The following is a 24,478-nucleotide window of genomic DNA, read 5'->3' as shown; positions in this document are numbered from 1 at the left end:
CAGAGCGAGGAGCCAACAAGGGAACAGGAAAGGGATTTCTAGGCGTGCGCAGCCGCTGGGGGCGGGACTTCCGGCCTCACCCCTCGGACGACTTCTGGCCTTTCCTCAGGTCGGCTCAACCTCTAAGGTTCCGGAGCGGACTTTCGGGGACGAGGTGACAAACTGACAAAGCGCGAGGGGAGGCGACGTCCCCGCCGCATAGACTGGGGATAACGACTCGCTGACGCCACTCGGGCTGCTCCCCGCCGGGGCCGGAACTGGGACCGCGGGCGCGAGTGTCAGTTCTCCCACAGTCCGATGGCGGCGGCCGCGCCTAGGAACCCGGCTGAGGTAAACGCGCGGCCCCCGGGCCCACCCCGCTCCGCCCCAGACCCTCCAGGCCCGAGCGCGGGGCGCCTGCTCGCGTCCCTGCGGCCCAGGTCCCGGTGTCCGGGCCGCGGAGGCGCTCGCGGGCGGGGTCCCCGCGTCTGAGCGCCGGCGTGACGGGGTGCGGGAACGAACGGGCTGCAGGGGAGGGGCCGGCTGGTGCAGGGCTGCAGGGGGCCTGCGCCACCAGCGGGGCTCGGCAGGTCTCGGTTGGTTCAGCGAACGCAAGGTGCAGCGGCGCCCGTGAGGCCTGTCACCTGGCTGCCTGACCAGTCCATCCGTGCTGGCGGTGTGCCAGGCGGTGTAACCCAGGTGTAAATAGATAGGCCCAGTCTGGCTGCGGAGAGGACAGATTGCAGGGGTGGGGGGCAGAGGGGGCAGGGAGCGCAGGAGGGGGTGCCTGCGCCAGTGTATGTCATCGTTGACGGGCCAGAACGGTCACCGTGGATGTCAGAGAAGCGGTTGAATTTGGCCCCGGGTTCGAGGAGGGCCAAGGCAATTTTGGGGTGTTGCAGGTGACAGGAGAAAGGGAGGGGTCCCGGAATGCCTGGGGGCTTTGGTCCTTTGAAGTATAATCTGCCAGTTATTTGACGGGAAAACTGAGTTTGTTTGAGAACGAAAGAGCACCGCAGTCTGGAACAAGCAAGCTGAGGCTCAACAGTAGGCCAGTCTGGAGGACACGAGAGAGGTAGGCTTTTTTAAAGGGGGAGGGGCTAAGTTGGGAAGGCTGTTAAAATCTACAAGTCCCTGAGAGTAAACTGGGAATTGAAAGTATAGTGGCTTCCCATTGGCTGAGCTGTGGGTGGGGTGGTCCCGAAAGCCTGTCTTTTCCCCTCTGGGCTCGTAGAGGAGGTAGTTTCCCAGTCCCCAAGTTCAAGTGTGTCGTCCTGTCGGGTCTGCACTGATCATGGCGGTAGTGCGTGAGAGCTCCCCCAGCTGCGTCCTCCCGACTCCCTTTTAGTGAGGTTTCCCGTTATTAATTTTCAGCGGTCCTAGCAGCGGAAGGGGTGGACGCTCCCATCAGCTGGACGGAAGGTGGCAGGAGGTTGATTGTCCTTGGAGATCTCCCAAGTTGCTCGGACGTCGTTAAGTCTTAGATGTTCAGAGAGGCGTGGGTGACGTCATCGAGTGGGCAGCGGGACAGGAAAACCCGGGAAACCGGGGCAGGTTTCAGGATGGAAACTTTGAAAAGTGACGGCAGTTGTGTGGCCCCGGCGGAGGTTTGGATCACATTGAGAGGGGGTGCAGACTAGGGGGGCAATGCTATTAGTAGGCAGAGGGCCTTAGTGAGGTGTGCTGAAGAGTGGTCCCCTGGCTCAGCGCCTGGTTGGGGCTGTTGGGCAGTGCGGGCACAGGCGAAGGAGAGAGAAAGATGTGGCAGATGGATGGGTGGGTAAGGCTTCCATGGCATGATGGGACAAGAGATGGCTGAGGACACCGAGGAGTAATTGCGGCAAGGTGACAGGGAGTCTGGGGCTGCCCTTTATTCAGTGGTGTAGGGCTTCACCAGAACTTTGTGGTGCGCTTTTCTGGTGTCCGGGCCGTTTCACAGTCTTGCTGATGGATAAGGTGTGGGGCCAGTGTGGTCACTTGTGCGTCTCTGTGCCTGGCAGGGAGACCTTTAGGGCTGGGCTTTTCACAAAGGTTCAGTGCAGAGTGGAGGGTTGTGACTGTTGGAGGGACAGCATGGGCAGCACAGAAGTATTAGAGGGACTGGGAGTATCTGAAACGGCCACGTGGCTGTGGGTGTGTGTCCCTGAAGCCAGGATCCCCGGCAGGCGAGGGGGACTTCTCGGCCGCATTTGAGGCTGTCCCTGTGGTAGGATCCATGAGAGTGCTGGGGTTGTAGTGGAACCTGTTTGGATTTGTCACACATCCTTTGGGTGTCATGTGACAGGTACCAGTGTGAGTCAAGGGGGCATCCTTTGGTGTGGGGCAGGAAGCTGTGGGGGCGCAACTGTGGGGTCTGAAGGTGTGAGGGAGATGTAGACTACAGGGTCATGTTCACTTGGAGAGAGGGAGTGTGAGTGTGAGCTTAGGGTCTCAGGGCCCTGGGATTGGAGACTGACTGGTCGAGGTGGGCCCATAATTGTCTGTGTTTGAGGGCACATTCGGGGAGACTCCACGGGAATTTCCAGGCAGAAAGGATGGCGCTTGGGGGGCCAAACCCAGATTGGCCCCCGCAGATTGCATGTATGCACCCCCTGCCTGTTATTGCTGAGGACCGCACACAGTGATTGGTGGGATGGTGAGGAGACGGTGGCATTAATGACACCAGGACCTGGTATTTATTCTGAGGTAGGAGCTGGGGTGGCTGGGGAGAATGGGGTGTATGTGTCAGGGTTTAGATTGTGGGTTCCCCGAGAGAGAATGTTCATGGTGCCATCTGTCCGTTTCATGACAGGGTGGTGTGACCTTTGAGGACATTGCCATCTACTTCTCCTGGAAGGAATGGAGACTTCTTGATGAGGCTCAGAGACGGCTGTACCATGATGTAATGCTGGAGAACTTTACACTTATATCCTCCCTGGGTAAGGCCCTCATCCTCCCCAGTGACCTGGACTGGGCTCTGTATTCTCATTTACCTCCCTTCAGCCTACTCCCTCTTCCTCCTTCCATTCCCCTGGCGATGCTTTTTCCTTCTCAGGTGTGGATGTGGGACTTGCCTGCTTTCCCCGCTTTTTTGGTGGTTGCATTTGTTGCTGGGTCTGGGTTGTCCATATGCCCTTTTCTCTCTCCTTGCAGCCCAGTGCCCTCTGTGCTGAACCCTCATACGGTAAGATTTGGGCGGTAGTCATTAATTAAAGCTGACAGATTGCACCTTGCTGGCCCTCTCCTTGGCTGGGTCAGTGTATCCAGATCTATGCCATTTCTGTGGCGCAGGTTTTGATCTCTTCCCTTCGGTGATGTGTACTTGTGCCTGCCTGTGCCAAAAATTGCAGGCATTGGCTTGGTCACACTCAAGTGGACTATGGGCTACTTCTCAAGACTATCTTATGTGGTTCTTCTTGTAGTGTTTACATTTTTCGTATACCTGCCCTTCTCCATTGAGCTCTGTTAAGGTTTGATTGACCAAATTGTATCATTGAAAGTATATTACAAGATGAATTGATATACTTAAACATTATGAAATTATTACCAAAATGAAGGTGATCAGCACACTGATTACTTGACATAATTACCTTTTTCAGGCTCGTGGTGAGAAAGCTTAATATCTACTCTCAGCAAATTTTAAGTTACAGTACAGTCAGTATTAACATGTGTAGTCAACATGCTGTCCTTTAGATCCTCAAACTTACTCATCTATAAATGAAAGTGTGTACTCATAACCATCATCTCCACATTTCCCCCAGTCCAGAGCTTCTAGCATTCTACTTTCTGTCTCTATGAGTTCGAATATTTTGTAAGAATACCCAAATAAAATACCATGCAGTATTTGTCTTGTCCTGTGTGGTTTATTTCACTTAGAGTAAGTTTTTCCGTGTTCATCCGTATTGTAGTAAGTGCCTGTTTTACGTTCTTTTTTATGGCTGAATATTCCTACACTTGTGTGTGTACTAAGTGTTGTCACTTATCAGCTCATGCACACTTAATCATGTTTCCCTATGTTGACTGTTGTGAATAATACTACAGTGGATGTGGATGTGCAGACACTTCGTGTAGATTTGATTTTGTTTCCTTGGGATACATACCTAGAAATGGCAATGGTGGGCCATGTGGCGGTTTCATTTAAAATTTTTTTTGTGACTCCTCCCTATTATTTCCTATAATGACTTCCCTGATTTACATACCCAGCAACAGTATTCAGCCATTCTTTTTTCTCCACATCCTCACCAACATGTTACCTCTTGTTTTTTGGTCATAGCCATTTTAACAGGTATAAGGTGATATCTTGTGGGGGTGTTTTTGTTTTTTGTTTTTGTTTTGTTTTGTTTTTTTGAATGAGAGACTGATAGAGATAGCACATGCAAGCAAGGGAGAGAGAGAATCTTAAGCAGGTTCCAAACCGAGTGTTGTGCAGAAATCAAGAGATGCCTAAAACGACTGAGCCCCCCAACACCCCACATAACTTATGATTTTGATTTGCATTTCCTGATGATTAGTGCTCCAAGCCCTTGTTGGCCAATTGTGTCTCCTTTTCACTGTCTTCTGTGTGTCTGGTTCTGCTGCTACTTTGCAATTTGCTATAATCCTACTTGTTTCTTTTTGATTTTGTTGTGTGTGTTTTTGATGTCATATTAAAAAAAAAATTGACAATAGTAAGGTTAAGGAGACTTTTCCCTAGTTTTTTTCTAAGAGTTTTAGGGTTTGATGTCATGTGCTGAAATTTTTAATTAATTTCAAGTTTATTTCCATGAGAGCTGTAACATGCAGATCCTGTACATTTTTGTTTTTCATTTGGAATATCAGATTCGACAACAGTCTTAAAGAGATTATTTTTTTGGGGCGCCTGAGTGGCTCAGTGGTTGAGCGTCTGACTTCAGCTCAGGTCATGATCTCGCGGTCCGTGAGTTCGAGCCCCACATCGGGCTCTGTGCTGGCCACTCAGAGCCTGGGGCCTGTTTCGGATTCTGTGTCTCCCTCTCTCTCTGACCCTCCCCCGTTCATGCTCTGTCTCTGTCTCAAAAATAAATAAATGTTAAAAAAATTTTTTTTAAGAGATTATTTTTTCAACAGAGTATTCTTGGCATAATTGCCAAAAGTCAGTTAATTATGTATGTGTAGTTAGAATTTGGGCTCTTTATTCAATTGCACTGGTCTATTTTTTATGCCAGTGTCCTATTGTTTTGATTATACAGCTTTGTAATGTTGTTTGAAATCAGAAATGGGCTGCCTTCAGTTTTGATTTTTGTTTTCAAGATTTCTTTGCTTCCTGTTTTAGGAGACCCAGTGGCAGGGGTGCCAGTGTCCTCTGTGGAGCAGGCAGTAGGAGTCCCTGCTGAGCAGGGACCTCAGTAGCACCCACCTGGTGGCTGACAGAGATTCCCCAGCCCCTGTTTTCTACCCATCCCCCCATGTCTCTGCTAATATTGTCTCCAGCCATCCTTTCTGTGTGCCTGTGTTCTCTTTTATGCTTCACTGTGTATTAGTCAGTCTTGATTGGACTCTTGAGCCCTCTGAGGCTACTATGATTCATGAATAGCTGTTGAATTGATTTTTTTTGGTGAAGGCTGGAATCCCGTATTCTACCATCCTGCCAACGTCAGTCACATAGGATGCCTTTCTGAGTCTGTTGTGTGCTGAGTAGCTCTGGGACAGTTGTGGCCATCCAGCGTGACCAATTTTCTTCAGTATTTCTAGCCTCCCTGTGCCCTGTAGTTGCTCACCTGGAGCTTACAGGGAAGAGTCCATACATGGACTGTATCATACAATGGACCTGATCCAGACATGACCAGGTGGGCTCACCGGGGCCTTTTTCTGGTGAATGGCAGCTGGGGAAGGTGTGATATCAGGACTTTGTTCAGATCACACTAGGTACCTTTGTTCAACTAGAGTTTGGTGCCATGCCAATGGCCATACCTCGTTCTTGTCTTTCCTTCTTCACTGTTGACAGTTTGTGTACTTGTGGGTTCTACTCCTTTGGTAGTCCTGTGACTTCCAGCACAGGGGTAATTGCTGTTTCTCAGGCCTCCACATCTTACCCATTTCTCTCACTGCTCTTCCTGGGTAGTCCAACATTCACCTTCGCCCATTTGCCAGAAATGTTCATGTATCCTTAATGTGACCTTGAACAGCCACAGATTTCTTTTGATTGGATTTTTCAGCAGCCTCCTACTCAGCCAGGTGTCAGTAGCAGAAAAGAACCTTGCCAATGCTGTGGGCAGAGAAACAAGTTGTAGACCCTGGCTCTCTTCCTTCCATCAAACCCTGGTTTTCTGTCCTTCCAATGAGCTGTCCACAGTGCATTGACCTTAGGGGCCCAGTAACGCAGAGCAGGCACTCCTTCACCTGAATTCCAACTCCCGTGTCTGGAATAGCATCAACTCAACTCATGCCTACACGAGACAGGTGCATATGTGTGACGGGCTTACCCCTCACTGTAGTCACCACGTATTTCATGAGAGTTTCTTTGCGTTCAGGTTGCTGCTGTGGAGCAGAGGATGCGGAGGCACCCCTTGAACAGAGCGTTTCTGTAGGTGTGTCACAGGCCAGCACGCCCAAGGCAGCTCTGTCTTCCCGGAAGACCCACCCCTGTGAGATGTGCGGTCCGGTCTTGAGAGACGTTTTCCGCTTGGCTGAGCACCAGGGAAAACCAAGCAGCCAGAAACTGTTGAGGTGTGGGGCATGCGCACAACGATTTTACTTCAGCGTAAACTTTCAGCAGCAGCCGGAGCAGCACACGGGAGAGAAACCATTCAGAAGTAGTGTGGACACGGCCTCTTTTATGAAAGGATATGGACTCCATGATTCAGGAAAGCCCTTTACCTGTACAGAGGTTCAGAAGGATTTCGTGCCTGGCTCAGGGCATCTGCAGCAAGAGGCCACTGAAACTGGAGAGAAGCCAAACACAATCAGTCAGTGCAAGGCAACTTTGCAGAGTAGTAAAGGTCATTACACTCGGGGAGAATGCAAGGAAGCCTTCTGTTCCAAACATACACATGTTCGGGATCAGAGTGTCCAACCTGGAAGTCCATGTTTTGTGTGCAGTGAATGTGGGAAAACATTCAGGCACAAATCTTTATTTGCCATACACCAGAGATTCCATACTGTGGAAAGACATCATGAGCTTAACAAATGTGGAAAATTGCTAAGGCAGATGTCAACTCACACTGCACATGGAAAGACTCTCACTGCGTCTAGGCAATACATGTGCAACAAATGTGGGAAATCCTTAAGCCACAAATCTGTGCTCATTCATCCCCAGAGAGGGCATAGTGGAGAAAATGATTATGTTTGCAGTGGATGTTCAACATCTTTTAGCCATAGTTCAGTTTCGATTATACATTCTGTTCAAACCTCAGAAAGGCCCTATAAGTGTAGTGTCTGTGCAAAATGTTTTACCTCTATATCTGCCCTCACTTATCATCAGAGATCTCACACAGGGGAAAGACCTTATGGGTGCAGTGAATGTGGGAAGTCTTTTACCTCCAGGACTGGCCTCCATTACCATTACATAGTTCACTCTGGAGAGAGGCCTTATGAGTGCAGTAAGTGTGGGAAGGCTTTTATCTCCAGAACTGGCCTCCGTTACCATTACAGAGTTCACACTGGAGAAAGGCCTTATGAATGCAGAGAATGTGGGAAATCTTTTACTGATACTTCTGCCCTCCGATATCATCAGAGAGTTCACACTGGAGAGAAGCCTTATGAGTGCAGTGAATGTGGGAAATCTTTTACTACTCCGTCTGCCCTGCGTTGTCATCAGAGAGTTCACACTGGAGAAAGGCCTTATGAGTGCAGTGAATGTGGGAAATCTTTTACTACTCCTTCTGCCCTCCGTTCTCACCAGAGAGTTCACACTGGAGAAAGGCCTTATGAGTGCAGTGAATGTGGGAAATCTTTTACTCATACTTCTGCCCTTCGTTATCACCAGAGAGTTCACACTGGGGAAAAGCCTTATGGCTGTAGGGAATGTGGGAAATCTTTTACTACTCCTTTTGCTCTCCGTTCTCACCAGAGAGTTCACACAGGAGAAAGGCCTTATGAGTGCAGTGAATGTGGGAAATCTTTTTTCTCTAAGTCTGACCTCCATTGTCATCATAGAGTTCACACTGGAGAAAGGCCTTATGAGTGCAGTGAATGTGGCAAGTCCTTTCTCCGAAGAAATAATCTCAATGTACATGCAAAGGTCCACTCAGATGAAAGGCCTTACAAGTGTAATGAATGTGGGAAATCTTTTAAGTGTAAGTCAGCATGCATTCAACACCAGAGAGTTCACACTGGAGAAAGGCCTTATGAGTGCAGTGAATGTGGGAAATCTTTTACCACTAGTTCAGGCCTTCGTTATCACCAGAGATTTCACACTGGAGAAAGGCCTTATGAGTGTACTGAATGTGGGAAATCTTTTGCTGACACTTCTGCCCTCCATTATCACCAGAGAGTTCACACAGGAGAAAGGCCTTATGAGTGCAGTGAATGTGGGAAATCTTTTTTCTCTAGGTCTGACCTCCATTATCATCACAGAGTCCACACTGGGGAGAGGCCTTATGAGTGCAGTGAGTGTGGCAAGTCTTTTTCCCGAAGAAATAACCTCAATGTACACCTAAAGGTTCACTCAGATGAAAAGCCTTACAAGTGTAATGATTGTGGGAAATCTTTCAAGTGTAAGTCATCATTCATTGAACACCAGAGAGTTCACACCGGAGAAAGACCTTATGAGTGCAGTGAGTGTGGGAAACCTTTTTCCACTAGTTCTGTCCTTCGTTCTCACCAGAGAGTTCACACTGGAGAAAGGCCTTATGAGTGCAGTGAATGTGGGAAAACTTTTACTGCTAGCTCTATCCTCCGTAATCACAAGAGAGTTCACACTGGAGAAAGACCTTATGAGTGCAGTGAATGTGGGAAAACTTTTACCACTAGGTCTGTCCTCCTTTATCATCAGAGAGTTCATAGTGGAGAAAGGCCTTATGAATGCAGCGAATGTGGCAAGTCCTTTATCCAAAGAAATAGTCTCAAAGTACACAGAAAGGTTCATTCTGGTGAAATGCCTTATAAGTGCAATGAATGTGCGAAATCTTTCACCTGCAAGTCAAAACTCCTTGAACACCAGAGAATTCACACAGGAGAAAAACCTTATCTGTGCAATAAATGTGGGAAATCTTTTAGTCGCAGCCATGCCCTTCAGTATCATCATCAAAGTCACCTTGGAATAAGGCCTTATAAGTGTAGTGAATGTGGGAAATCTTTTGCTTGTAGTTATTCCCTCCGATCTCACCAGAGAGTTCACACTGGAGAAAGGCCTTATGAGTGCAATGAATGTGGGAAATCTTTTACGGCTAGTTCTGTCCTACATGCTCACCAGAGAGTTCATACTGGAGAAAGACCGTATGAATGCAGTGAATGTGGCAAGTCCTTTCTCCGAAGAAATAGCCTCAATGTACACATAAAGGTTCATTCGGGTGAAAGACCTTACAATTGTAATAAATGTGGGAAATCTTTTAAGTGGAAGGCAACATTCATTCAACACCAGAGACTTCACACAGGAGAAAGGCCTTATGAGTGCACTGTATGTGGGAAATCTTTTATCAGTCATCCTGCTCTTAGTTATCACCAAAGAGTTCACACTGGAGAAAGGCCTTAGGAGTGCTGTGAATGTGGGCAGTCTTTCAGCCAAAGCTCCAGTCTCACTCAACAACAGAAAGTATAGTAGATGAAGCCCTTCTGAGTGATCAATTATGAATTGTTTATGTTCACTAGAAGTTGTATTTCTCTTCCTATCCTCTATTCAGGATTAGCAGATGATGTCTTTGGGAGGTAATTTGAATCAGAATGGGTCATGAGTGTGGATGGAGCCCTCATGAATGGGTTTATTGTCTTCATACCAGTTCTAAGAGAGCTTGCTTCCTCTGTGTACCATGTGAGGACCCTTTTGAGAAGATCATCTATAAATCAGGAAGTTGCTCCTCACCAGACATGGAACCGGACCCTATAGGGAATGTTAGGTTGGCTATCCAGCCTCCAGAAAGAAGTTTCTGTTGTTTGCAAGTCACCTAGTTTGTGGTACTTTGTTAGAGCAGCCTGAGGTAAGACATGTGAAGAATGTGGGCAATCTTTTGGCGAAGGATACAGTTTCATAAAAATCAGAAATTGCCCTGGGTAAGGCCTCATGAGTGAGGGGAATGACACAATTCCTTTTGCCAGTCCTCTGTCTTCATTGCACACTTAGAGTTCACACTGCCAAAGGGCATTAAGGTAGCAGAGCAGGTGGTATTTCCTTGAGTAGTGTAATCACAGTGGAGGAGTGCCTTTGTGAAGCAGCCACTTAGCTGGAACAAACCTTGTTCACTTGAATGTCCGCAGTGGAGTGACTTACCCTAAGTTCCAGCTATTTGGGAAAACTTGAGGAGCTGTGTTGTGCTTCTGATGTGTCCAGAGTCATTGCTAGATTGAAGTCACTGCCAGTTTCTGTAGCAGAAGTCATTTCACCAATGCCACCTGGCAGGTTCCCACAATATATATCAGTCACCACCCCAATATGCTATGGCAAGATGGTCTCTGTGGTTTGTCATTGGCGATAGGAATTATGGATTGTTGGAACTTCTCATTCCCTTCTCAGTTAGAATGTGGATGTGACACATTGTTTATCCACAGCACCTGATCTGAGTTCTTGGTGGTATCTTGCAGAGAAAGACTCATCTTAGGGACGTTACCATCTTGTGATGCCCAACTGGTCATGTGGGGCAAGGCCTCGTCCAGAAGGAAGAGGCAAGAGGTAGCGTTCTGTGCAGCAACATGGTGAAGTCTTTTCCTTTGCAGACCCTGGTGTGAGTGTGGTAACATCTCAGATATGATTTTGAGGAAGTGGCTGAGCCTTGTGGACAGCAGTGTGGGGCATGCCAGGGGACCACTGTGCCAGGTTGGAGGGCCGGGTTGACATGCAAGGAGTAGGTGAGACACCTGAAGGGGGTGGCACACCCAGCAATGCTATTTAGGTAAGACTCTATGGGCTGAGTCTCCCTTTTTCACCCTGGACATGGATTTCCCACTGTGGGTCCCTAAGACAGTGACCTGCCTATTGCTCTAGCCACTCTTTTCCCAGTAGTTCCCTGAGGGACACCGCACAGTCTATGTGGCCCAGAGGTCCTTGACCCAACTCATACGTACATGCTGTGCAATGGCATGTACAAGTCTGTGGTGCCAGTGAGGGACTCAATCTCTATAGTGATTATATTTTTTGAAATAAATTGTTAAGGACAAATTAGTATCAGGCAACAAACCACATATTCAGAAAGCTTAGAGTACACTAAACAGGATAAATGCAAGAAGAAGAAAAAAAGACCCACATGTAGGTGTTTTATTTTCAACTTACTTGAAATCATAAAGTTTTTAAAGAAGCCTGAGGGAAGAAAATACCTTAGCTCCAGAAGAACAAAGACTTACATCCATTTTCTCAGAAATCATGCAAGCAAGACAGGAGAGGAATGAAATATTTAGTGTTGAGAGAAAAACTCATCAGGCTATAGTTGTCTACCTGGCAAAATTATCCTTCGACAGTGCAGGGCAAACAGCATTTCTGAAAGAAAAACTAGGGAACGTTTTGCCAGCAAACCTGCCATCTTATTCCATTTTGGGTGATATGGCAAAGTACTACAGACTGGGTAATTTATAGAAAGATAAACATTCATTTCTCACAGTTCCGGAGGCTGGCAAGTCCAAGGTCAAGGCGCCAGCATGGGTGAGTTCTCTGGTCAAGATCCTCCTCCTGGTTCCTAGTTGGCTTTTCTTGCTACATTCTTCTATGATTAAAGAAATTAGGGATTTGTTTTTTCAGTAGGCCGCAGGTCCAGGATGGAGCCAAATATGGGGCTTTAACTCATGATCCTGAGATCAAGAGTTGGATGCTTAACTAATTGAGCCATCCAGGCACGCCAGAAATAAGGGATCTTCGTGGAGTTCCTTTTATAAAGGCAGTAAGCCCATTCATGAGGGCTCTAACCTTATAACCTAAACACCTCCCAAAAGTGTTATATTTAGGGGTTAGGATTTTTTCACATGAATTTGGGGAAGGGGGGTGACCATAGGATCTTGCTTGCAAGAATTGTGAAAAGAACTTTAGAGACAAGGAATGTGATATGGGTCAGAAACTTAGATCTACATAAAGAAAGAAAGAGTATTGTAGGAAGAATAACAACGTAAAAAAAGTATTTTTTTCTGGGGCACCTGGGTGGATCAGTCAGTTAAGCGTCTGACTTGGGCTCAGGTCATGATCTCACAGTTTGTGAGTTTGAGCCCCACGTTGGGCTGTGTGCTGACAGCTCAGAACCTGGAGTCTGCTTTGGATTCTGTGTCTCCCTCTCTCTCTGTCCCTCCCCTGCTCGGTCTCTGTCTCTCTGTCAAAATAAATATTAAAAAAATTTTTTAATATATTTTTCTTTTTTAATATTATTATTTAACAATTTTTAAGTATGCTCCACACCCGACAAGGGGCTTAAACTCATGGCCCTGAAATTAAGAGTTGCATGCTCTGCCAACTGAGCCAAACAGTTGTTACATCAACAATATATTCTGTTATTTATGATTATCTTAATGTGTGTGTGCAGATATTAGGCTTTGATATTCATAGAATGAATGATGTCAATGATAAAAGGGACTGGAATGAGGGATTGAGATTATTTTGTTATGATAAGGTATAGTATCCTTGAGGTGGTGTAGTATTTGAAAGTAGATTTGGAAGGGCTCCTGGTTGGTTCAGTCAGTTAAGCGTCTGACTTAGGCTTAGATCACAATCTCACGTTTCATGGGATTGAGTCCCATAGTTAGTGCAGAGCCTGCTTTACATCCTCTGTCTCTCTCTGGCCCTCCTCTCCTTGAGCATGTGTGCACACTGTCTCTCTCTCTCTCTCTCTCTCAAAAATAAAATCAGCATTAAAAAGAAGTAGATTTGGATTAGTTGTCAATGTTTATTGCAAATTCGAGGGCAACAAAAAGTATAACTGATATGCTAAGGGACAAAAGAAGATGGAGTACCATAAAATACTCAGTTAAAACCATAAAAAGCAGGAAAAGAGTGGAAGACAAATTGGGACAAAGAACAAGGGTGATGAATAGAAATCAGTAACAAATATGGTATATGTTAATCTAACTATATCAGTAATCACTTTGAATGGTAGAAAACTAATTAAAAGATTTTCACAATGGGCCCCAAAGCAAGATCCTACTATATATTGTCTACAGAAACTGTGCGATAATACGTATGCAGTGTTTTAACCTCTGAGTTTGTAGTAATCTATTACAGGAACAATAGAAAATGGATAGAGGAACAGACATGCAGAGAAATGAATGATTGAGAAAGACATAAAGCAAGTTAGTGAGGGCTCACTTTATGAAGCTTCTCCCTCTGTGTGACATGGTAGGATCAGTGTTGGTAAGTAAACTGCTTTATTTACTGTGGCTTCATTGCTTAACAGTACCCACTAACTGTCATCAGGCAAAGGTATAACTTTATGTTGATGTTTTATCATAAAATTATGCAGGTATCACTGGGTCAGAAATGACCTTAGGATTATAGAGTGCAAAAGTCAGTTGGTGACCTGTTTAGCTAGTTAGAAAGCATTTAAGTCATTGTGCTTTAACGAAACACCCTTTATCTGATTGTGAAGTTCTGAGAATGGGGAGGTATTGGAAGGATACAGCCTCATCACAGAATATTGTATGAAATTAACCTGATAAACACACAATGTGTAGAATTTTATAAATATGAAACCATACTCCAGGAATATAAGAGTTTGAAATTAAGCAAGCCTTCATAACTCATTATTGACATAGAAACACACAAATATCAATGGAACAGAATAGGGAGCCCAGAAATAAACCCATGCATGTATGGGTTTGTCTGTTTATAAAGACAAAGCCAAGAATATATAATTCAGAAAGGATAGTCACCAATAAATTATGTTGGCAAAACTGGGCAATCACATGCAAAAGAATGAATCTGGACACCAGTCTTATACCACAAATGAAAATAAGTTCTAAATGGATGAAAGATTTGAATGTAAGACCTGAAACAATAAATCTAGAAAAAACATAGGGGTAATCTTGAAATTGGTCTTGGTAATGTTTTGGGTTTTTTTTTTTTTTTCGATTTGATACCAAATATATAGTGGTGACGAAACAGGTACAAACATTTGTCAAAACTCAATGAAGTGTATATTTTATTACTGTTTTCAGTTTATTATTTTGAGAGAAAGGGAGAGAGAGAGAATCCCAAGCAGGTGATGTGCTGTCAGTGTAGAACCTGAGATAGGGCTTGAACTCATGAACAGTGAGATCATGACCTGAGCTGAAATCAAGAGTCAGGCACTTAACTGTCTGAGCCACCCAGGCACCCCAATTGTATATTTTAAATGGGTACACTTTTAACAGTTTAAATTGTGCTTCAATGAAGTGTGAAAACACTAGCTTGTTTAAATGGTCACTAGGATCAACAGCCTAGCCATCTTGTACAAAATGGGACACAGAGGTATACCTTTCTCTGGGAGAATGGGGAAAGGATCTTCCCCCAACGTAATAAAAATTATGTCAGACCTGAGGCCAGAATGCAGGTCGCCTGACACACAAGCAGGGTTTCTTTTACACCCCTGTCTTCCACATAAAGGCTCTGAGGCGCCTGGGTGGCTCAGTTGGTTAAGCATCTGACTTCGGCTCAGGTCATGAGCTCACAGTTTGAGTTTGAGCCCTGCCTTGGGCTCTGTGCTGACAGCTCGGAGCCTGGAACCTACTTCAGATTCTGTGTCTCCTCTCCCCCCCCCCTCAAAAATAAATAAACATTAACAAAAATTTTTTTAAGAAGGCTCCATCCGACTTCCTTGAATGAACATGGGCACATCCTCAAAAGACAGGTTCTGGGTCAGAGACCACAGGGCAGCTCTTCACATTCACCTCCAGGTGACCATGATATCTGAACTGCTGGTTGACTTGTCCAGTAGTTTTTGTCTTGAGGATAAGCTCCACCTGCCAGGGTGGGGAGGAAAGGACAGTCATCCCCTAGGATTCTTTTACCTGGCCCCAGGGCTGGTCTCCAATCACTCAGAGAGAGAGAGAGAGAGAGAAAGAGAGAGAGAGAGAGAATCTTGAATATATTCAAAGATGTTGAGGTCTAAGGGGGCACTGAAAAGAGGAGAGTCCAAACATCTTCATTTATCCAAGTTAGAATTTTTCTTTCTTCTTGATTTATTAAGGAGAGAACCTCACCTTTTAGATAAGTTCTTCATTTTTTGTGAGTTCTTTGGACCATGACAGATCCCAAGAGGGAAGAATGAGTATGTGAAAGAACTTATAAATAGAGGGTGAGGCTTCTACTTGTCCTTGGAGGAAGCTAATAATTACGTGGGTGAAAAGAATGAAATACTTTTGCAGGTGTCTTTTGTTGTGTAAAAACATGACCCCAAACTTAAGTGATTTAAAATAGCAAATAATGGGGACACCTGGGTGGCTCAGTTGGTTAGAAATCCAATTCTTGATTTTGGTTCAGGGTCTCAGGGTTCATGAGATCGAGCTCCATACAGGGTTTAGTGCTGACTTCACAGAGCCTGCTTAGGATTCTCTCTCTGCCCCTCCTCTGCTCGCATACACATTCTCTCTCAAAATAAATAAACAAAAAAATTCAGTTTTGGGGGTCAGAAAACTGAACAAGTTTCAGTTGGGTAATTCTCTTCACTGTATCAACAGAAATTATACTTACAGACATTCAGGTAGTGGGTGGGTTGGTTTAGGGAGCCTGGGATGATTCACCCACGTTCCTGTGCTGCCTTAATAGATGGCTGGAAAGGTGGGCTCAGCAGGAACTTTGAACTAGAGCATTCACATACACATGGTCAAACTTCTTACACGGAAGTCCAGGTGTATCTAGAAGCTCACAGAGAAGCTGCAAACTCTTTGTGTCTTGTTCTCAGAGATGAAAAAAAATGCATCCACCAGTTCTTTCAGTCAAACAAGTCATCCAGTTTTGAGGTAAGTTGAAATAGAGTCACTTTTCAGTGGGAGGAATAGCAAGGAATTTGCTGTCTTCCTTAATATACCACGAACACTTGGGGCACCTGGGTGGTTCAATCGGTTAAGCGTCCAACTTTGGCTCAGGTCATGATCTCATGGTTCATGGGTTCGAGCCCTGCATTGGGCTCTATGCTGACAGCCTGGAGCCTGCTTCGGATTCTGTGTCTCTCTCTCTCTCTGCCCCTCCCCTGCTCATGCTGGGAGTTCTGTCACAATGGGGACACTGATGTATTAGCCAAAGCCCTGCAGGTAGGAAAGCCAAAGTAAACCTTCTATGATGCCACACTAAATGATGAAGATTGGAATGTTATGAGAACATCGAGGACAAACGAGGGTTAGTGAAGCTGTTGGGTATTAGGAAAGGGTCCTTAGTGGTAGCCTTGAAGGATAGGTGAGATGCCTCAGTGAAGAATCGAGGGCAGGCATCAGTTTTGTGATACTTGCCTCTTCCTCTAGCAGCCAAGGTCCATTTGAGCAAAGGCTCTGTGTCTGTTCCACCCATGCTGCATCCATAGAGCTTCACACCTGTCATTTGTTCACTAAGTGTTCATGAGAAAAGAAAAGCAGTTAGGAAGATGCACAGAAGTACAAATGTATAGGATATTCCAGGAAGGCAAGTAGATTAATGAGGCTGAAAGTTTCTGTTCAGGGAGAGGGTTAATGAGGGCAGACGCTGCAGACAGAAGCTTAACACAATGCCTTACCATTTACAAAATAATAGAATCACATATTGATAATACTTTGAATTATAAGATAAGATGTTCATAATACAATATTACATTTAAATGGGACACTATACAATTCCTATGGTTTAAATCAGGAGTAAAACATGTATCCAAATTGGGTAGTATTTTTCACTATGTTGTGTGATTTTTCACAGAAATGTGACCTGCTCTGGCCAGCCTTCCTGACCTCAGATGATGCCAGCTTCATCTTCCCAGTTGCAGAGCCCACAAATCTAGGGACCATCTTTGATTCATTTTATTTTCACTCCCTGTATCCATTCCTACTGGATATCCTACTTGCTCTGTCTCAGAATTTGTCAACAATGTGAACACTTTCCATTGTTTTCTCTGCAACTAGCCTGGACAGAGCCAGCATCTTTTACTTGGGTTTCCTCATTGGGTGTGTAACTGTTCTTCCTCTTCCTAACTTTATTTTCAGTGTAGTCTCCACCCACCAGTCAACATGAACCTTTCAGTGTACAAAGCAGATAGTGTCTGTGTTTTGGTCAAACCCTGTAATGGCTCCCATTTTATTTAGAGAAAATTCGAAATTCTTACAGAAACCTAGACAGCCTTACAGTTCTTCCATGTTTTTCTCTGACCGCCTCCTTAAACTCTGCCCCACATCTAGTTCCGTGTGCACTGGCACTTGGCTTTGCCTGGGACAGGACACTGGTGGCTTCCTGTGTTTAGATAATATATACAACATATCTGCATAGCTTAGTCGTTCATCTTTTTTCAAATACTGCCTGTAATGATCTTGTCAATGAGGTTCTCCATTACTACCCAGTTTATATTGCATCTTCCTTCGTTCCCTGATCATCCCTCAAACCGTCTTTTTTTTCATGCAAGGAACTGTCATCTTAGATTCAATATTTTGTTATTGTCCATCTTTCTTAACTGTAATGCTGGCTCGATAGAGACAGATTCTTCACAAGTTTTTTTTTTTTCCTGGTACCTCTTATACATCAAAAAAATTAATAATAATGACATGTGATGCTTCACCTGTGCCTATTGAAGCAGTGAGTAAAAGTCTATCCACTTTTTCCAGTTCATTTCTGACATTCAGGCAATTTGTTCCTAATCAATTCTTTTCTTCTCCCTTTCAGGCTTCCATGGTGCAAAGTTATAAGAATTGAAAAATAATCACAATTGGAAAGCAAAATGCCTCAGGTTGGCAAGAAACAAAGCCCAGCCTTGTTCTCAGCTTCCTTCTCTCACTTTCTAGACCCCAGTGTCCTTCTCTCACCTGTCCCTTGTACCTGGTCTTTTCCAGGCTTCTGAGATGTGTTTTCTCTGGCCTCTCTCTCTCTCTCTCTCTCTCTCACCATATAATTGGCTAATCATTGCAAATTGCTCCTACTAGCTTTTAGTAATTTTCACATTTCACAGTTGTCTTTCTGAGAAAACTGCCACTACCCAGACAGACACTGTCACTAAGCTTACAAGTGAAATGATAATCACTTGCCAGCAAGAGAGGAGATCATATTGTCCCCAGCCTTTATTGTGGGGATAAGATGCTCCCTTTGCACTTGCGCTCAGACTGTGGTCATGGTAGCTACTGTCTCAGCAAGAAAAGGTATTTGGTAAGTGGACCTTCTTTCTAGATAGATACTTAGAAAAGTAGAATATTTCTTTAGAAAACTCATAAGAAATATGGACATATCATCTTTTCTTCTTCCCCTCCCCCCGTGGTTGAAACTGAACCAAGAAAAATATATGAAGTGGTGATATTTTCTGAGGGTTCCTGAGGCACAGAGCCACCCCAGCCTTCCTAGCTCAAAGTTGCCTGACATTTCTTGTCCATCTTCTTTGTCACAGCCCCATCTGCAATCCTCTCCCTGAGTGAACACGTACACCCTCACAGCCCTCACTCCCCTACTTACATGGTTGGTATGAGTGTGTTTAGCTCTTGGCTTCTGCTTAGACACCTGGTGTCTAATGGCACCTGTGACATCCTTTTACACATCTGTGTATATTGTGCTCTGAGTGGCTGTGACAGTATGTCTGTGAAAACTTTCTGTGACCAGTGCGATCCTCCATATCCTTTATTATGGGTTCTGGAGAGCAGGATGCACTTTACTGAACCAGTATTTCATTGCTACAGAAAATTTCTGGGATCAGTGTCAAGAAGGTAGACTATATCTCCCATTTAGTGAAATACAAATCAATCGCTCTCTTTCTCTCTCTCAGAGAGATTGCCAGGTTTAATCAGCAGGATTAATCAGAGATTAAAATGTGTTAATGTCGGGGCGCCTGGGTGGCTCAGTCGATTGGGCATCCGACTTCAGCTCAGGTCACGATCTCACAGTCCGTGAGTTCGAGCCCCGCGTCAGGCTCTGGGCTGATGGCTCGGAGCCTGGAGCCTGCTTCTGATTCTGTGTCTCCCTCTCTCTCTGCCCCTCCCCCGTTCATGCTCTGTCTCTCTCTGTCCCAAAAATAAACAAACGTTAAAAATAAAATAAAATGTGTTAATGTCTTTTTAAAACAATTTTTAATTTTTTTTCTTTTGAGAGAGAGGGAGAGTGAGCGGGGGAGGGGCAGAGAGAGAGGGAGACACAGAATCTGAAGCAGGCTCCAGGCTCTGAGCTGTCAGCACAAAGATGTGGGGCTTGAACCCATGAACTGTAAGACCATGACCTGAGCCACCCAGGCACCATGAAAATGTGTTAATGTCTTAATGCCACTCTGACATTTAAAGATTTAAAAATGCTTTGATAGTCCTCAGACCTCTGCATCTGCACCAGATCCGTTGAGGTTTCGGAATTTGTCACCCCACTCAGTCATCAAGTAGTGAAAACTTTACCTGTTCCAAGCCAGAACACCTGTGGAGTGGGTATTTTCCTGTCACTGTGCCAGGAAGTAAATGTGCCCAATTTAATCCCTAACTGTTCCTCCATAGAAAATACTTTGATAAAATAAGGGAGAAAGGTTTTGCTTTTCCATGAGTGACTACCATTCTTGAACGCACCCAGATCCATAGCCACAGCTGGCCCAGAATTCAAATATTTTCTTGTTTGAAAATATTTACCAAAATTTTATTGTTCTCCCTCTTACTCACTTGCATGGTTTCTGAGGAGATGAATGTAATTCTTAATCTGTGTTCTTCCATAGGTAAGGTATTTTTTTCTTTCAGGATTGTTTTCTTATTTATCTTCCAAGTTTCAATAAATTGAAATATGCCTACATGTAACTTTTTTTTGACATTTATCTTGCTTAGTGTTCTCTGAGTTTTCTTCTATTCCTCCTGTTCTTCCTCCTCCCCTTTCCAGTGCAGGATATGTGATTGTGTTCCACTTAGTTACCACTTATGTTGTTTATACACACTTATATTTAGTTGATCAAATTATTTAAAATACTGAGGCATTTCATGCAAGGTAGTTATTTGTGCATTCCTTTAGATCTTATTTTAAGTTATTTTCTTGAAATATTTATTCTGTATTTAATTCTTTGGTTTTGTACCTTTATACACATTTTATCAAAGCACTTTTTTCCCATCATATTTTCAAATACAATCTATATCTACACAGAACCACCTACAAATTATTCATTTTACCATAGCACTTGTACATTTTCTAAACTCACAGATATTCATAATAATTCATTTTTTCCATTTACTAATTGCCTATTTATTTAGCAAGTATTCAACTGTATCATCTCCACCAGTTAAAAGGTAAACTTGTGATGCCAAGAAATTCAGTATCATTATACTTTTGCCTTATATTTGCTAGAGATATGGATTTCAGCCTTATCATATTTCTGAAATTTTTTCATATGTTGCTGGTTACAACCGCTCTAATAATAATAAAGGATGCTCTTTAATATGGAAAAAATTAAAATCATACAAGAGACAGTGCTCTATTAATAAACCACTGGTCCATACGTTCCTGAGGTCTAGAAGTAGGGGTCAGGAAGTCTCACCCAAAAAATGTACGTATTTGTTTGAGTGCTTTGATTTTTAAAAAGACTTTATTATTTATTTTTTTTAAAGTTTATTTATTTTGAGAGAAAGAGAGAGAGAGAGTGCAAGTGGGGGAGGGTGAAAGAGAGAGAGGGTGAGAGAGAGAGAATCCCAAGCAGGCTTCACGCTGCCAGTGCAGAGCCTGCCGTGGGGCTTGAGCTCACGAAACCGTGAGATCATGACCTGAGCCAAAACCAAGAGTCGGGACACTTAACTGATTAGGCCACCCAGGCGACCCTAAGATTTTATTTTTAAGTCATTTGTACAAAAAACATGGGGCTTGAACTCAGAAGCCCGAGATCAAGAGTAACATGCACCACTGACTGAGCCAAGTGTTTTGGCTTTTTTTTTTTTTTTTTAACATTTATTTATTTTTGAGACAGAGAGAGACAGAGCATGAACGGGGGAGGGTCAGAAAGAGAGGGAGACACAGAATCTGAAACAGGCCCCAGGCTCTGAGCTGTCAGCACAGAGCCCGACGCGGGGCTCGAACTCATGGACCGTGAGATCATGACCTGAGCAGAAGTGGGACGCTCAACCGACTGAGCCACCCAGGTGCCCCAAGTGTTTTGGCTTTTAATTGAAATTTTGTTTTCTGATAAAAATCAAGGATGCATTTTTAAAAACAGGTGATATTTGATGACACCAGAACACAACATCAAAAGAAAGTTAGAACTGGGACATGGCAACCTATTCCCTTGGGCATCATATTCTCCATTTTCCACTTCTGTCCACATAGCTGGCCTCTTTCCTTTGATGTGACTTTGAACAGTAAAGGCATTAGAGTTTTTAAATTCAGAAAAATAATAGAAATAGAGTAAGATAAAGAGACTTCAACATAATACTCTCTGAAAATTGCAGGCCAGTTGATACAAAGTGAAAAAATTACAGTGTCCAGGAGAAAAAAATAAATGTCCCAAATAGAAAACAAATTCTAATATTTGTTATTCAAATAAGAATTTTAAAACATTGATATATGAATTTGCAGACATCTACAAAAGATGAGGAGGCAGTATAATAAACCACGTGAATCTATTACACATCTATTCCAGGATCAATCCATGGCTAAATTCATTTCATGTATAATTGCACCCATATTCTCCAGGAACTACTTAAAAGCAAATCCTAGAAGCCATATAATTGCATCTATAAATACATCACTTTGAAAGACAAAGACACTTGGAGTACTTGGCTGGCTCAGTCAGCAGAGCATCTGACTCTTGATCTTGGGGTCATGACATGAGTTCAAGCCCCACATTGGGCGTGGAGGCTCCTTATTAAAAAAATTTTTAGGGGCGCCAGGGTGGCTCAGTCGGTTAAGTGTCTGACTTCAGCTCAGGTCACAATCTTGCAGCCCGTGAGTTCGAGCCCCGTGTCGGGCTTTGGGCTGATGGCTCAGAGCCTGGAGCCTGCTTCCGATTCTGTGTCTCCCTCTCTCTCTGCCCCTCCCCCGTTCATGCTCTGTCTCTCTCTGTCTCAAAAATAAATAAACGTTAAAAAAATTTTTTTAAATTTTTTTAAAAAGACAAAAACCCCTTTCCTCTTATTTACAATATCTTTCCATCCATAAACATATTAATTCTTCAATACCGTGAAGTATCAAATCATTATTCAGAAAGAGGTCATTTATCATGTGGAATTCACCTTATTCTAAGTTGGCTTCTGATGTGACTCTCTGCCCTGTAATTCCTTTTACAGATAATTATTCTATCTAATTTGACATTCAGTAGACTCATTCACAGGTGTTCATGTCTACTTCTGTCTACTTCTTTTTGCATAACATGAAAATATTCTATACTTCTGGGGCACCTGGGTGGCTCAGTTGGTTGAGCATCCAACTTTGGCTCAGGTCATGATCTCACAGTTTGTGGGTTCAAGCCCCACATTGGGCTCTCTGCTGTCAGTGCAGAACCGGCTTTGGATCCTGTCTCTCTCTTTCTCTCTCTCTCTCTGTCCCTCTCCCTGTTGTGCACACGAATGCGCACACACACTCTCTCAAAAATAAACATTTAAAAAATGCATTAGAAAAAGAAAATATTCTGGGGCACCTGGGTGGCTCAATTGGTTAAGTGTCCAACTTCAGCTCAGGTCATGATCCCACAGTTTGTCAGTTCAAGCCCCACGTCGGGCTCTGTGTTGACAGCTCAGAGCCTAGAGTCTGCTTCAGATTCTGTGTCTCCCTCTCTCTCTCTGCCCCTCCCCTGCTCGTGCCCTGTCTCTCTCTCTCTCTCTCTCTCTCTCTCTCTTTCTCTCTCATAAATAAACATTAAAAAAAGGAAGAAAGAAAATATTCTATATTCCTGTCTACTTTTGTGACATTGTTGTTATTTTGTTAGATCGATTGAATAAGAAAAATAAGAGTTTTGGGGCGCCTGGGTGGCTCAGTCAGTTGAGCGACTAACTTCAGCTCAGGTCATGATCTCACGGTCCATGAGTTTGAGTCCTGCATGGGGCTCTGTGCTCACAGCTCAGAGCCTGGAGCCTGCTTCGGATTCTGTGTCTCCCTCTCTCTGTCCCTCCCCCACTCATGCTCTGTCTCTCTCTGTCTCAGAAATAAATACACATTAAAAAAATTTTTTTAAAGAAAATAAGAGTTTTAATTTTACTTTCACTCATTCCTTTGATGCTCTTCATTTCTTTGTCAATCTGAGTTTCTGAACTTGCTTTCCTTTTCTTTAAAGAATGTCTTGTGACATTTCTTGGCAAGGTAGGTCTAATCGCAAGAAATTCCCTCAATTTTTGTTTGTCTGAGAAAGTCTTTATTTCTCTTTCACTTTTGAAGGATAATTTCACAGGGTACAAAATTATAGTTTGGTGAGGGTTTTCTCTCAACATTTTCAATGTTTCACTCCTCTCTTGATTACATGGTTTCTGAAGAAAAGTTGTAATTCTTATTTGTTGCTGTGCTATTGGTGAGGTGTTTTTCACTCCAGCATTATTCATGGTTTGTTTTTACTTATCTTTGGTTTTACATAATTTGAAAATTATATGCCTACTAGTATTTCTTTTATTGTGGGTGGTGGTAGTGGTGGTTTGTTTTGTTTTGTTTTGTTTTGTTTTGTTTTTGTCCTGTTTGGTGTTCTCTGAGCTCCCTGGATCTGTGGTTTGCTGTCTGACATTAATTCGGGGGAAATTCTTAGTCATTATTGTTTCAAAAATTTCTTCTATTCCTCTCTCCTTTGTCCGTCTGGTCTTTCCATTGTGTATATGTTACACTTTTTGTGGCTGCCCCTCAGTCCTTGGATATTCTTTCCCTTTTTTTCAATCGTTGTTCTCCTTGCATTTTAGTTTCTGAAGTTTCTGTTGATATCTTTCTGTAATGTTTTATTTATTTATTTATTTATTTATTTATTTATTTATTTATATTTGAGAGAGAGCACAAACAGGGGAGGGGCAGAGAGAGGGGGACAGAGGATCTGAAGCGGGCTCTGCACTGACAGCAGTGAACCCGATGTGGGACTTAAACTCAGGAACCTTGAGATCATGACCTGAGCCAAAGTCAGACACTCAACAACTGATCCACCCAGGTGCCCCACTATCAATATATTTTTAAGTCCAAAGAATCTTTCCTCAGCTGTGTCCAGTCTACTAATAAGTCCATCAAAGGCATTCTTCATTTATGTTACAATATTTTTGATCTCCCGCATTTATTTTTGGTTCTTCCCTAGGGCTTCCATCTCTCTGCTTACATTGCTCATGTGTCCTTGCATGCTGTCTACTTTATGCATGAGAGCCTTTAGCATATTAATCATAGTTGCTTTTTATTCTGGGTCTG

General features: G+C 43.8%; 1 protein-coding gene across 2 annotated transcripts in view; it reads left to right on the top strand.

Moving 5' to 3' along the window:
• Positions 1 to 24,478, top strand: part of LOC113592401 (zinc finger protein 154-like) — a 224,576-nt gene continuing 200,098 nt past the window's right edge. The window contains exons 1-3 of one of the 2 annotated variants that reach the window (XM_053211215.1): positions 1 to 330; positions 2,771 to 2,897; positions 6,447 to 14,097. In XM_053211215.1, coding sequence (XP_053067190.1) covers positions 298 to 330; positions 2,771 to 2,897; positions 6,447 to 9,607 — 3,321 coding nt within the window. In that variant the 5' untranslated portion in view covers positions 1 to 297 and the 3' untranslated portion in view covers positions 9,608 to 14,097. Of the gene's footprint in view, positions 331 to 2,770; positions 2,898 to 6,446; positions 14,098 to 24,478 lie in introns of those variants that run through there. The other variant, XM_053211216.1, reaches the window with a different exon arrangement.

Source organism: Acinonyx jubatus, chromosome E2 (assembly GCF_027475565.1).
Source record: "Acinonyx jubatus isolate Ajub_Pintada_27869175 chromosome E2, VMU_Ajub_asm_v1.0, whole genome shotgun sequence".
Taxonomy (NCBI): domain Eukaryota; kingdom Metazoa; phylum Chordata; class Mammalia; order Carnivora; family Felidae; genus Acinonyx; species Acinonyx jubatus.
The sequence above is the reverse complement of the archived record's forward strand: the minus strand, read 5'-3'. Positions and strand labels throughout refer to the sequence as shown.